The sequence below is a fragment of the Periplaneta americana genome, chromosome 11 (assembly GCF_040183065.1).
Source record: "Periplaneta americana isolate PAMFEO1 chromosome 11, P.americana_PAMFEO1_priV1, whole genome shotgun sequence".
In the NCBI taxonomy this organism is placed as follows: Eukaryota; Metazoa; Arthropoda; class Insecta; order Blattodea; family Blattidae; genus Periplaneta; species Periplaneta americana.
In genome coordinates, this window is record NC_091127.1 from 146,040,458 (window position 1) to 146,056,763 (window position 16,306).

The 16,306-nt window shown below is 31.7% G+C and overlaps 1 protein-coding gene across 1 annotated transcript in view; it reads left to right on the forward strand.

The window, feature by feature from the left end:
- LOC138708554 (uncharacterized) overlaps positions 1 to 16,306 on the forward strand; it is a 91,983-nt gene that overhangs the window by 49,473 nt on the left and 26,204 nt on the right. The window contains exon 13 of the mRNA XM_069838669.1: positions 6,681 to 6,799. Coding sequence (XP_069694770.1) covers positions 6,681 to 6,799 — 119 coding nt within the window. The remainder of the gene's footprint in view (positions 1 to 6,680; positions 6,800 to 16,306) is intronic.

Genomic DNA, 16,306 nt, shown 5'->3' on the forward strand with positions numbered 1-16,306 from the left:
ACTCGTGCTCTCCGTGTCTCCTTGGTAGATGAATGGTAGTGCGTTAGCCTGGTAAGAAAATATTCCGTATTCGATACTCGTCTGTGTTATAATGATTATATATATATATATATATATATATATTTTTTTTTAATTTGAACATGCTTTACTCAGAATTGTAAATTTTTTCAATACATTTTGGGAAAATTTTGTAACTCTGAAAGGGCTGTTTTTAGGTCTCCATTTAATAAATGAACACCAACGACCTCTGTTGTTAGAGATTTCTTGAAATAATTTTTAATTCTTGAACAAGCATATAATAAGATTGAAACGGTTACACAGACCAGAACAATAATTTATAATTTCAACTTATTTTTTTTTATTTAGGCCTATTTTAGTAGGTTATTTTACGACGCTTTACTCTTAGGTTATTTAGCGTCTGAATGAGATGAAGATGATAATGCCGGTGAAATGAGTCCGGGGTCCAGCACCGAAGGTTACCCAGCATTTGCTCATATTAGGTGAGGCAAAACCCCGGAAAAAACCTCAACCAGGTAACTTGCCCCGACCTGGAATGGAACCCGGGCCACCTGGTTTCGAGGCCAGACGCACTAACCGTTACTCCATAGGTGTGGATAGCATTACAACTTAACTAGCATTATTACTATATTTTCTACTCTGTAATGAAAAGATGTTGAGAATACGGACAAAATAATAAAATATTCGAGTTAAATAAATTCCTCATAAATTCAATTATGATTTACACAATCTGGCTGCAAATTTGTTTTCCTTTTAATGAAATTCTAATTCTAATTCACTTTTTTCACAACTAGAATTACTGCATAACGTTAACATTTTAAAAATTATTGACAATGGAATATCGAATAAACACATTAAAATAAAATGTGTATAAAAAGCTTATGTAAACTTAATTACTGAATTTTTAACGATTTTTATAACTTTAGGAACGAAAGACAAAATATAACTCATTAAACATTTTTGGTCCTCATTTCCTCACGAGGTTTGAACATCGATGTATGAGGAAATAATCTCTCAACTCGTATGTTAGCCAATACACCACAAGATGCAGACAGAATCCTTCGATAAGGAAAGCTCAATCAAAGTCTATTAGGGTAGGAAAGAAACATACAGAATGTATATCACAGTTGTATGAACACTATTAAAATAAAATAATTATCAAAATTAATAAAATTCAGACATGTTTCGGAGACTGCCTCTCCATCCTCAGTGACTTTACCACGACGGCTGGTTCAGGTAATCGACCATCAGTCTCCTTTAAGCCACGCTACAACGCGGTCGATCACCTGAACCAGCCGTCGTGGTAAAGTCACTGAGGATGGAGAGGCAGTCTCCGAAACATGTCTGAATTTTATTAATTTTAATAGTTGTTTTATTTTAATAGTGTTCATTCAACTGTGATATATATTCTGTATGTTTCTTATCTAATCCATGAACACTGTTTAATTGACCCATATGTGTGATTTAATTATTAGGGTAGGTTAAAGTAAAATTAGCATTGTCAGTTCAAAGTAATTTACGGTATATTATTTAAGTATACAGTATAGCCTATTATTGCGATACTGCGATGGACTTTAATACCACAAGTCGTTTTATAAACCGTAATCTTACTAGAGGGTTTGATTTATCTAGAGAAAATAAAAACTCGAATGGGATAATTGACTATTATACGACTAGAAGAAAGTATATATAGATTAGAAGAAATAAAGTACTCTAATACAATAAAATATTTATTAACTTACTGAAATTGTATTTCACTAATGTTAGCTTCACCAAAACGTTTGAGTGGAGCCGCCATTTTCAGCTAACTATCTATGCGGTAAACAAATGACGACCACAAAGCATGTTTTATGGTATAGTAAAGAATTTTCAGTTTGAAATGTTGGCAAACAAAGAAACAAATGGTAGGGAGGTGATAAAAACAGAAGTATGTAAAGATTAAAAGAAATAAAGTACTCTAATACAATAAAATAGGTATTAATTCACTTATTAAAATTCTATTTCACCAATGTCAGCTTCACCAAAACGTTTGAACGAAGCCGCCATTTTCAATTGACTGTCTATGCGGGAACAAATGACGATCGCAAAGCAAGTTTTATAATACCGTAAGGAATTTGCACTTTGAAATGTTGGCAAACAAAGAAACGAATGCTAGGGAAGTGATAAAAACAGACAAATGCTAGGGAAGTGATAAAACAGAAATGCTAGGGAAGTGTTAAAAACAAACAAATGCTAGGGAAGTGATAAAATTGTAGAGATAAACAGCCATGATTGGTTGAAACACTCAGATTTGAGATCAGCTATCTACAAGTTTTTACAATAAGCAACTTCCCACCTCATCTGCTTCTTTTCTAGCCTTGTTTTCGCTCCAGAGAAACATGTACCCTACGTAGACCTGTGAAATAGTCGTGTATCCCTAAGTTATATGTCCAAACATTTCTGCAATAAAAAACTGCACTCATAGTTAACTTTGGGGTAGGTAATGTCTGTGGTAGTTCATTGCAATGATTTGAATTTTATTCTTTTTCTTAGCAAGTTCAGAAAGGTCCTTTATTATTGTTTGACCACGTTTATCCTGTGCATGATGAAGATTTCTGACTGTTTCTATTGCTCTTATTTCAGTCACAGGCCTTTGTGTTCGTCTAGCATCATTCAACTGTTTCTGAACAGTATTTTTATTATTCGGAATCAAATATATACGTATGGAGACTTGTAGACTACATATTATTAACATGAATTTCTGTGTAAGCCCATGCAACATCTACATTCATACAAATCTTGAAAGAATTGATAAACACTCAAAGAACTATGGATGAATTAGCTCAAAATTCTTACATAATAGAAGTACAATTCTTTTCTGATTCTTTACAATATTAAAATTTGGAACTTCGACCAAAAAAAACCGAAACACACTGAGCAGCTGAAGAAAATGTTTCTAGATCAGGCCTGGACGTTAAAGCCTCAATTGAGGTACTGCAGATTACCCCTTAACTCTCCACTCCACATTCCCCAGCAGAGACAGTTATGTATCGGATCGATACGAGTAGACCTGAAGGCAACCATTACTGAGTAACGGATTGTATAAGGCATGCACCATAGCTTTCGACTCTCGCTGGTCGCCTAAAATCCACCACTGATGCATAGTGCTTTAGTAGGTGTTCGTTTCTAAAGTGGTGAAACGGAAAGGACATGGGGGTATTTCCTTTCCTTTTTCCTTCACCTTCTGCTCAGGGCTGTTCTAGTAGGTATAATAGGATACATCATTTTCAGCCAAAAGAGAACTTTCAGAATAATTGAAAATTCTGGAAGGATTGAAAGCAAAAATAATCACACTCAGCATATTTTCAGAGTGAACGAAAGCTGAATGATTAAAACAAAAATGAAACACAAAACAAATGTTACAGAAGAGCAAGAAGACCTTCGAAAAGAATACTGAATGAGGAGCCGAAGCAGATAGGCTTACAGTATTTATTGAGGCATTACTTGTCAATAAGTTTATTACGCACAATATACTTAACTTTATTTCAATCGGTAATTATATATAGAATTATAGGATGGGGTAGCTTATTTAAATCCAATTTTAATCCACTTTATTTATGACAGAAGAAAATAATTAAAATGTCTTCATAAACCTATTGATTTTCCATCTCAAAAATTATTTTTAGGCTTTAATGTTCTTAAAATAAGACAAATTTATTATATTCTATTAATAAAATTCATACATAAAAATCTAAATAATTTTGAATTGTATTCGCATAGTTATCAAACAAAAAGTACGAATTCTTTAAGATTGTTTGAACCAAAATGCAACAGTGCTACAGTATTTAATCATAGTAGTAATTTAGGCCCAAGAATATATAACAAATTTATATTTAAATATTCTAATCTTGTCAATTCTAATAGTTATAGTAATATATTTAAAAAGTTATGTATGGATTTTATAAAAATTTAAAAATTGTAAATTTAAATTTGTATATTCTTATTGCGTAGTAGACATAATACAAATTACATTAGATAATTTTTAATTTCAATTCAGGAATCCGCCCATGAGCACGAGTTCTACTCTTTCAGGGGCGAGCTAAAGTTTTGTTTATTTATATTTTATGTTACAATTATTAGCTAAATAAATAAATAAATAAATATACATATCTACATTGCTGCTGGGTAGCTCAATTGTTAGAGCAATGTTGTTTTGCAAGACGTCGGGACCAATCCTGGCGGGATTTTTTCGGTCAAACCTTCAAGAAAGGCACCAGGATCCACAGTCTCCTGTCAAATTAAATATTGGGTCTTTTCCTGGAGCAAAAGGTAGTCAGAATTAGGTATCATTACACCACCTCATACCGAAATTATGAAAGCATGGGCCTCTATTTCCATACCCCCATGCGCCTCCATAGTGTGTAAAGAGGATAACTTTACCTACCATGATTCTTATCTGTATCAGCTGAAAAATGAATCCAAAGATTCGACATAGGAGTACCTGACATATTTTGTCCTAGTCTTGTTGTTGTGAAAACCTTCGATAAAGAACTGAAGCCATATAATTCACCCCAAATAGATTACGACCCACGTCTGAGCGCAGCCCCGGACAATTAATTCCGTTTATATGATTTAGTTTGTGATTTATGAAGATAATAAAGGTCATGCTGTTCTAAATATAAGAGTAGACTTTGTAGAAATAGCATTGGAATGGTATCCTGTCTCTGAAGTTCAATTACGTGTAGTCAAACCAAAGGAGATCAAATTGGATCAATTTCTTGTCATTATTTATTAAGTAAAATTGTTCCTACTTAGAGCATGAACTTTTAAAGTTTGAAATGTTCTAGCAACTATGGATCATATAATATTTCATCGATTTTTACCAAGTGAGGAGTTCGAATTAAATAGGTCACTGTAGAGTGACTTGTCGGGGTATCGTTAGTCTAAATAATTCCAGACAAATGAGGTCGATACCGCGTTAAGAAAATAGCAAGAATTTTTTCTTTCAATTATGAATGTGAACTAGCGTTTGCTTAATTCACACACTTCAAGGAAAATGACAATTATATAAGTTATAAGCACGAAACAGCGAACATGAACAAACAAGCTCGATATTAGCAAAACTGAAACAAATTTTTTAGAAAATTTGATTCAAACATAGTCATCACATTTTTCCAGGAATTGGCCATTTAGCCCGTGCCATCCTCACCACTCTTTTAAGAAACATAAACCAATATTACACTTTCGCAAGTAGTACGTAGTGAGAATGAGGTAAGGTCACCATCTGACAATGAAAAGAGGAGGAATTTGTAAGAAAAAATCTAATGCCTGTTGCTCAAGATAAATTTTTTCGTTAAATTTATTGTTCAAGAAACTGTATCAAATTCTTGTTGCTCAAGATCAAATTTTCGTTAAATTTATTGTTCAAGAAATTGTATCAAATTCTTGTTGCTCACGGTTAAATTTTCGTTAAATTTATTGTTCAAGAAATTGTATCAAATTCTTGTTGCTCACGATACAATTTTCGTTAAATTTATTGTTCAAGAAATTGTATCAAATTCTTGTTGCTCACGATCAAATTTTAGTAAAACCTAACATGATTACACGTTGAACACAAATTTTTCCAAATATACATAGTAGATCCTATTTTCGTCAAATAGTGGATGAAACCAACCAATCATAGAAGCGGATGTGTGGAAGTAGTACTATCTGGTGTGCAGATTGTAAAGTTCAAGCATAAACATTGAACATGACTGACTCTAGGTGGAACAAAGAAATAGCGAGTCTTTTACAAAATGAATGACAATCACAGATTTCAATTGGGAAAATAGAACAAAATATTACTCATAGATGGCAGGACAAACAGACTGCAGTGTCAAATTCACTGCATAGATGGAAATAGTGTTTTTTGAAAGAAGTTGGATTAAAATTTGACCGTGATGGAGTTTGGTTCTTTATGGTTATAAGGGTGGTTGTGAGTTTTGTCACTAGATTATTATTCTTTTGTAGTTAATGCAGACCTGATTTCGTCTTTGATGTACATTACCGGTAGGCCTAATAATGTTGAAAAAGTGTATGCTGTGTATAAAAGTTAACATTTGAAGAGTCCACTGCAAGAATGATGGATGTCATTTTCTAGTCAAAAATGAACCAAGACTGTCAATGCATAGCTTAAGACATATAGAATGTACATAGAGAGTTATATGGCATTACCACTGATAGTCATTGTCCAGTAATGATCGGAAAATCACAGTTAAGCTTTGAGCGCTAAGCATTTCAAACTTTCAATTGCTTCTCCTGAAAAATGTGTTCCAAATGACATCCATCATTCTTGCAGTGGACTCTTCATTTACTTAAAAGAAGACGTGAAACTCCAGTCTTAGCTATTACGCATATACTAAAAACTAATGTTTTTCTGGATGATGACCCATTTCAACATGTTATCTTGTAAGTCAGTTTCCTAGTACGGAAATGGGCCCGCCCGTATAATTCACGCACGCTGAGCATAGCCAATGGCCGAGTGCGTCCCAGATCCGCCTCAAATTACGGTTGTCTGAGCCCTTCTATTTGCATCTATGCATTCCGACTACAGCCAGCAGTATGAGATGTGAGTTCTTTTGTCGAGCTGCGACTCGAAATAGTTGCCAGGATACGCGATTTCTCACGTGCGTGCTTGTGTTCAGTCTCGTTACAGAAGCTGCCCGCCAAATGGATGGGCATCTCGGGTCTCGTGCTCTTCCTGCTGGGCAGCACTGTGGGCTTCTACGGGTTCCCCGCCCTCATCCGCAGCCAGATCGCGTCGGTAAGTCGTCTTAAGGCTCAGTCACAACGAAAATTAAAGATAACGTAAGCGTTAACTTAACGTTACAGTAAAATCAAGAAGTTATACCATCATTCACTATGGGAACATAAACATAACAGCAAACATACTTGGTAACCATGGAAACTAGAGTTGGGTCGATTCGTGAACGAATCGTTCATTCGAACGACTAATAATAAAGAATCGTAAGAATCGATTCGTGGTATCAACGAATCGTCGTTCAAAAGAATCGTAACGAATCGTCGTTCAAAAGAATAGTAACGAATTGGCATGGTATCGTAACCCACGATTCTATTTACTTGTTTGATGTAACCTGTCAGCGGACATTTCCGAACCGTGCCGAATGCTCCCGAGCGAGAATGAAATCAAAATACTGCATTTGTTAAGTATGGAAAATAATTAACACAAACCTGAAATTTGCATGGTTAAATAGAGATGTAATGCAAAAAATGTACTTCGTAATAAGGTTCAGTTGATAAATTAGAATTTAGAAACATTATCTTGGGTAATTTTGTAGACTAATGGAGGTCAGGCTGAATGGTTCCAGCCAATGAGAAAGAGACAATCCAATGTCTCGCCTCTTATGCCACCTATGCGAGAGATGTAGAACGTTTTTGTTCTACGCGTGGTTTGCAAAGGAAAGTGTCCTGTAAGTCGTTCGTTGACGAATCGTTGGAATCGCAGAGTAGGAAGAATCGTGAACTCGTTGACGATTCAAAAGAATAGTTGGAATCGCAGACTGAGAAGAATCGTGAACGAATCGTTAGAATCGATTCGTAATGTATGATTGAATCGTTGGAATCGACTTCAGAAAAAGAATCGTGTTGCCCAACTCTAATGGAAACATAACAACGACGCCATTTCCTCATATTCTGTCGTATACTTCAGCGCTCCACGATTGTGTTCTGTTTGCAAATCACGTAAGCATAAGCATGAAAGTTTGGAGTTTGCAAACTTTCATGTTAACGTCTTACGGTAATGTTTATGTCAATGCTTATATGAATCATTGTGAATGATCCCATTTGGTAGCCTGGGCGCAAACTTCTGTGTTTATGTTACTGTTATGTTTAATTTTCATTGTGAATGGGCCTTTACTAAGCATACATTCCGGAAATAAGCTTCTACAAGAGTTCTTTTAACAACTCTTTAAACCGAATTTTTTACGTAATACTTCCCTGTGAAAAGTGGTTAGCAAAGAACGCTGGAGAACTATGTAAACAAATGTAATTTTATGTGCGTTGGTTTCATAACGGATACTTATCCATCGTCATATCACCATGGTAATGACATTCATTATCGCACTCAGTCAACGATCCTATCATGAACGCATTAAACGCACATCCTGGGATTCTGCCAACATGGGACTCTCATCCGGAATACTAGACACCATGCAATACGAGAACTTATTGCTAAAAGTCTTCCTTCCTCCTACGAGGTTCACCAAGAAGTCCACTAAGGCGGAAGTTCTCGGCGAGTTGACATCATTGCCATTGATAGAAGAAATGACAGAGCAATTATCATCGATCCCACAGTGCGCTTTGAAACTGCAATTAAACAACCTGTAGCAGTACATGAAGAAAAGAAGACCATCTATGACCCTACAATTCAATACTTTAGAGATTATTATCATATACAAGGACAGATCGAAGTATTTGGCCTATTGTTCGGAGCAAGGGGAACAATTCCAAAATTCTCAGTTGAATGTTTTAAGTCTTTTGGAATCCCTTTAAATATTTTGAAAATTATTGCTGTAGACGTAATGAAATATTCTGTTCAGATTTTACGTAATCACCTGTACGCCTAAATTTCTTTATATTCTATTTGATTACTAATAATTATTGAATAAAAATACTTTCCCAAGGATAGCTTACATTTGAAAATAAAAATCGTAAATAGTGATAACGCAAATGTTTATTTTTATTTTATTTGTTTAGTATGCTGTGTCTTTTGGCAAACCTTACTGAAGGGCAGCTACCCTTGTGGGATTTATACATAAATAAACGCGGATAAAATATTGTATGCAACTAGTGGGATCGCTTTCACGTAATTACAGAACTCGGCTTACGTCTCGTTCTTGCAAAACACATTCTTGCAATCCCTTTTGCTCTTCCATAAATGAAATGCATATCAGCAAGATGCAAGGTTTAATGAGTCAAAATATTATTTACGACGCCAGCTAATCACCGTAGATGACGTATACAAACAGCACGACTTTCCACTTTGTAGTAAGCAGGCTTCGAGACTTCGGACCCAATAGAGCAGCTCAATGGGAAATGCGGATAACGGCGTACTGAGTATAGTGGTAAAGAGCACAGTAGGTGGGGGTACTGTAGAATGAATGCCAACAAATACGCAAAGGAAAACGCTCTGGATTTGAAGGTTCTGATGAATAATTTTGTTTTCATACAAACCTATTTTCAAACTGTGTCTGAAACTATTACACTGTTAGAAAATTCAGAACAAGAGATGCCGGAAGCCCTCAAATTAGCTGAGAAAATGACACATAGATTTAATGAGACACCAAGTACACCGGATACTGAACGTGTAAAACTGAAGTGGAAATCAATTTTATGTAAAAAATAACGAATATGGAACATTCTGTAATGTAAACAGCAAATTAGTGGACATAGAGTCACCCGAGAATAAAGGACTGTCTCTTAGAGACTGCAATGATGTTAGGTTTCTTCGTTTTGCTCCTATCACGTCATGCGACGTAGAGCGCAGCTTTTCACAGTACAAACTGTGTTTGGCAGATAAGCGAAAAAGATTTACGTTTGAGACACTGAAAATGTATCTTGTAGTACATTGTAATTCGGTACTGTAACTGCACTTCCTAAAGACGACCAATAGGATAAATGAAGAAATTAAAATTGCTACATGTTTATTTCCACCATTAACACTGTGTATAATTTAACAAAAAAAAATGCTTATAAAAGACAGGAGAATAAATACTTCCCACATTCTTTTGACATTGTCATTGTGTAATGTATATTTACTTTCAGAATGTATATGTGTGTGTGTTTCCCCATACTACCGTACTCTATTCTAAACAGTAACGTTGTTACCTCAACACATCTCTACCGTTCACTACCTGCAGCGAGTCAACAGCCTATAGTACATGCACAGTAAACTTATTGTATCGGGTCCCAAGTCTCGAAGCCTTGTAGTAAGGATGCCAAGAAACTGCCATCTGACACAAGCCTATCAGTCTGTAATAGAGAGCAAGATCTATTCACTTCCGAAAATCGAACATGGATCTGCTGAATTTACAGGAGTTATTTCATTTCAAAATGCTTACATTGCAAAAAATAACAACAATTTTCACTGAAACTGGAGACATTTAGTTTCGATAGGTGGAAGCAGTTGCTTTCTCATATTTTGTCTATCTGCTTTAAAGTCTTCGCCCCAAGCCTCAAGTTCATGAAGATCGTTAAAGCAATAAATATTTCAAAAGAAAACTTACCCTGTTCGATAGTAAAATAGCACTTATCATTTGTATATACGTAGTTCTTACTGGAATTATTCCAAGAATTGTCCACGAAATTGTATGTTAATTACCTGAAGTTAACCCACGTTATAAAGTTGCATGAAAGTAAAAAATAGTGACTTCAAATCGCACGTAAGTGATGGTCGTTTGTTAGTTAACAAGTCTTCTGTTTCCTTAGAAGTCTTCGTTATGCCAGTACAATGTTAAGAGACTCTTGCCTTATCTTTTCTGCGTCGGAGATGGGAAATACAGTTTTAGGGTTAATCAGAGCTCGAAATGGATGTTTTCATGAACTGGAACGCTGTGTTGTTCATGACAACGACGGAATTAATGGCCAGTGAAATTATGCAGAGTATTACCATTACACATATATATATATTACCCACATATTTAGTTACACCCTGTGTGTGTGTGTGTGTGTGTGTGTGTGTGTGTGTATATATATATACACACACACACACACACACAGGGTGTAACTAAATATGTGGGTAACCTCTAGGAAATTTATAGAGGACATAAAAACAAGCAAAAAAAAAGCATATAAACACCTGTCTATTTCGCTAAGTTCTTCATCCTGTCGTAGACAATCTAACAGCATATGCTAACGATATTCAAATCAACCGGCATAATAGAAGAATAATGGACTTACTGAGCTTGTAGGCAGGTCCTTGCATCCCGACGCCTGTAACAGAAAACAGGAATATTATTATTATTATTATTATTATTATTATTATTATTATTATTATTATTATTATTATTGTATCTCCAATGGGGGGTTAGCCCTATTTTACATATGTATGCTAGGGCTATAGTTTTACACAAAAAAATAAGCACAAAGACAAATGGAAAAGAAAAATAAATTAGCTTACACAATGTAAATAAAACATAAACAATCCGTAATTTAGATATTGCGATTGCAAAGCAAACACAAACATTGAAGAAGAAGCTGGTTCATGTAAAACAACATACATGTACATCACATTAAATCGCATGACGCAATAAAATGCTAAGAAATGTAACATATTCAAAACCTATCACAACAAATTATGCTGTATGATCACACTGGGTAATAAATTTTAGGAACGTTGCTGTTTCTGCCGGTTTTTTATATTAGTAATTCACGCACACTGAGTTTAGAAATATCAGTTTTTCATGCAGCTTCTATAGTTCTCTAGAAAACAACCTTACGTTTAAGCAATGTGCATATTTATTACCACAAAGAACGCTACAATGAACAATCCATATAAATGTTGGGATTTGGATAACAGTCCCCGTCTATCAAGGAAACAGTCTATTGTCTTTCTCATAGTTACATGACTGATCTGTTCCATCTCATATCTACAACAGACTATTTTCATTTTGAGTATCTATGGTAAAGTTTGGTTAGTGATAGTGTTTTGTTTAGTTTTAGTACTACTCGACATGATTTTACACACTTATTTGTCTCAAGTTTGAAGTCCACGAAACAAGTTTAATAAATAACATTTAATAAGTTATTAGCAATATTCCATACTTATTGTTCACTCTATATAAGAAAACCTGCACAAAATATTTTGGAACGATAATGAGTAAATGGTCAACTTTTAATGAGGATCTTTTAGTTTCAGTAAATGTGATTTATTTCATGTGCATGATTTTGAATGAACTTCATCACAGATAAATAGCAATAAATGTGTCCCGTAGTTTTTCGACAAATTACTCTTTACTTAATTACTGACATAGAATTTACTTATTTACTTATTCTTTCATTTATTCACGCATTCACTCACTCAGTCACTGAAGCACTTCTCACTTATTGATTGATTGTTTTACTTATTTACCTATTTATTTACTTCGGCCTATTTACCTATTTATTTACTTCGGCCTATTTACCTATTTATTTACTCATTTTCCTATTTATTTATTCATTTACTTACATATTTACCTATTCTTTATTACTTATTTTCCAAATTATTTATTTACTTATTTACCTATTTATTTACTTATTTTCCTATTTATTTATTCATTTACTTACATATTTACCTATTCTTTATTACTTATTTTCCAAATTATTTATTTACTTATTTACCTATTTATTTACTCATTTTCCTATTTATTTATTCATTTACTTACATATTTGCCTATTCTTTTTTACTTATTTTCCAAATAATTTATTTACGTATTAACCTATTCATTGTTTACTTATTTACCAAATTACTTACTTACTTATTTACTTATTAGTTTTTACTTATTTACCAAGTTATTTATTTATTTATTTATGTATTTATTTATTTATTTATTTACCTACTTAATTTTTTCATATTTACCAAATTATTTATTTACTTATTTACCTATTTATTTATTTAATTACTTATTTACCAAATTATTTATTTACGTATTTACCTATTTATTTATTTAATTACTTATTTACCAAATTATTTATTTACTTATTTACCTATTTATTTATTTAATTACTTATTTACCAAATTATTTATTTACTTATTTACCTATTTATTTATTTAATTACTTATTTACCAAATTATTTATTTACTTATTTACCTATTTATTTATTTAATTACTTATTTACCAAATTATTTATTTACGTATTTACCTATTTATTTAATTAATTACTTATTTACCTAATTATTTATTTACGTATTTACCTATTTATTTATTTAATTACTTACTTACCAAATTATTTATTTACTTATTTACCTATTTATTTATTTAATTACTTATTTACCAAATTATTTATTTACGTATTTACCTATTTATTTATCTATTAATTTTTACTTATTTACCAAATTATTTATTTACGTATTTACCTATTTATTTATCTATTAATTTTTACTTATTTACCAAATTATTTATTTACGTATTTACCTATTTATTTATTTAATTACTTATTTACCAAATTATTTATTTACTTATTTACCTATTTATTTATTTAATTACTTATTTACCAAATTATTTATTTACTTATTTACCTATTTATTTATTTAATTACTTATTTACCAAATTATTTATTTACATATTTGCCTATTTATTTATCTATAAATTTTTTTACTTATTTACCAATTTATTTATTTATTTATTTATTTATTACCAATTCATTTTTTACTTATTTACTAAATTATTTATTTATTTATTTAGTTATTCATTTTTACTTATTTACCAAATTATTTATTTACTTATTTACCTATTTATGTATTGACTTATTTATTTTCTTACTTACATACTTATAGTCTGATATGCTTATTTATTTACTCATTTATTCATTCATGTATTTATTTATTTTGTTTTAATTTATTGAAGATATTCTACATAAACAAAATCATTATTATATGATAAAATCAGTATGAGAATTAAATTGACGAATAAACTGAACTTATCTGCTGAAACTGAACTTTAAGTTGTCAATAATTTTTAAATTAACTGAAATACAATAACAAAACTATCCAATAACCCGTTTTCATCCCCTATACAAATCAAAAGAGATTAAGAATAATAGCAGAATATTACAGTAATAGGCCTTATGTCTCTGTAATCGACCAATAAGATCACCTAACAGAAGGTGTTATTTTTTTTTATTTTTTTTTTTCACTCTGATCATTGTTACGATGAGAAAGCAGAATTTTGTGGCCCTGAACTGGGGACTGTTGCATAAGAAGATAATAGCCATAACCACCTGCAGTTTTACCACAGGTAAAATATATACATTTCTGAGTAAACATACAGAACAGGGAATGACTTCGGCATAGGCTTTAAGCGAAATGAGTGACTTCACAGAGCAGTAATTTCTGGCGGGTAGTTGTTACAGGCAACCAACTGCTGTGGTAGACATTGTCATCATCGTCATCATCGTCATCATCATTTAGATTATTATTATGGTTTCAACATAAAAGTATTTTGCTACACAGAGTTGTTCTTGTCCTCGAGTCGGTTGCATCATTCTCAATTGTCTTTATGAACTTTATACATTGCATTTCTAGCGACACTTATTAGAAATATTATTTTATTTAACGTTTTCAAGTGCAGAGGGTACCAAGCGTTGTAAGTCGGCGTGGACAAGAAATGACAGACAAACCTTCACTGAAATCCAATAACAAGATCAGGGCTCTTTTACGTGCCTTAAATCTACGACACGAAACCCGCAGCTTTACTTCTCCCCTGGAAGTCATGGTAAGGATTTTATTGTCCTTTAAATTGCCATCACCTTCGGCATGTACTGAAACCATGAAACTTGAACCTAATGGCCAACATGATAGCCATGGCTTTATCAGTCCATAGTTTTCACGAGTTCAAATTCAAATTTCAAATTTTCAAATCTATTTATTCAATACAGTAGGTTCTCACTTCATTAGATATTGTATTTTTTGGGGTTATTTTACGACGCTGTATCAACATCTAGGTTATTTTGCGTCTGAATGAAATGAAGGTGATAATGCCAGTGAAATGAGTCCAGGCTCCAGCACCGAAAGTTACCCAGCATTTGCTCGTATTGGGTTGAGGGAAAACCCCAGAAAAAACCTCAACCAGGCAACTTGCCCCGACCGGGATTGGAACCCAGGCCACCGGTTTCGCGGCCAGACGCGCTGACCGTTATTCCACAGGTGTGGACTAGATATTGTATTACGAAAGAGTATAAGCTCAGTTACACAAAATATTTTAGGTATGCCATATTGATGTCATAGGATCTCAAGTGTTAAAATCATCCTTAGCTATAATTAGTAATCATTTGTACCCAAGAACTTTTATTGTAAATGATTTCTTATCATTTATCTTAATGTTTTTTTTTCTTTCCAATTGTCACACACATAATTGTTTTTAATCATTGTTCATTGTGAATTGATTAGTAGGCCGATCTATTGAACCCTTATTTAGGGCGGCTTTTGTTGATACAAAACTATTATATGCAAAAATAATAAATATTTACATGAATAACTGAAAGAATAAGAATATATATATCATGTTGTATTATTTATATATAATCTGTATTTTATATACGTAATTAATATAATAATTTTGATCTGTCTATCAACCTACGTACCTATCTAGATATTTGTCTTTCTAGGTATACGTCTGTCTAAGTAACTGTCTATTTATTTATTTATTTACTTATTTAGGGACATATTTATTTATATACTTATTTTTCCAATCATTTATTTACTTATGAAGTAAAATATTTATTTATTTACTTATTTAATAACATTTATTTATTTGTTTATTTATTTAGTTCCTTAATTACTTACCTACATAGTTTTATGTAAGTTATATAATTATATATATTTACTTACATATTTATTTACATGTTTCTTTACTTATTTATTTATTTATTTATTTAATTCCTTAATTATTTACCTAAGTAATTTTATGTATATAATTATATAAATTTACTTACACATTTATTTACTTTCCATAGATATACATATCTATATTTATTTATTTATTTATTTATTTATTTAGTTCCTTAATTATTTACTTAATTAGTTTTATGTATATAATTATATACATTTACTTACACATTTATTTACTTACATAGCTATTTATATTTATTTATTTATTATTTTTTTATTTATTTATTTGGCTCCTTAATTATATACCTAAGTAGTTTTATGTATATAATTATATACATTTACTTACACATTTATTTACTTTCCATAGCTATACATATCTATATTTATTTATTTATTTATTTATTTATTTATTTATTTAGTTCCTTAATTATTTACCTAAGTAGTTTTATGTATATAATTATATACATTTACTTACACATTTATTTACTTACATAGCTATTTATATTTATTTATTTATTTATTATTTTTTTATTTATTTATTTAGTTCCTTAATTATATACCTAAGTAGTTTTATGTATATAATTATATACATTTACTTACACATTTATTTACTTTCCATAGCTATACATACCTATATTTATTTATTTATTTATTTATTTATTTATTTATTTAGTTCCTTAATTATTTACCTAAGTAGTTTTATGTATATAATTATATACATTTACT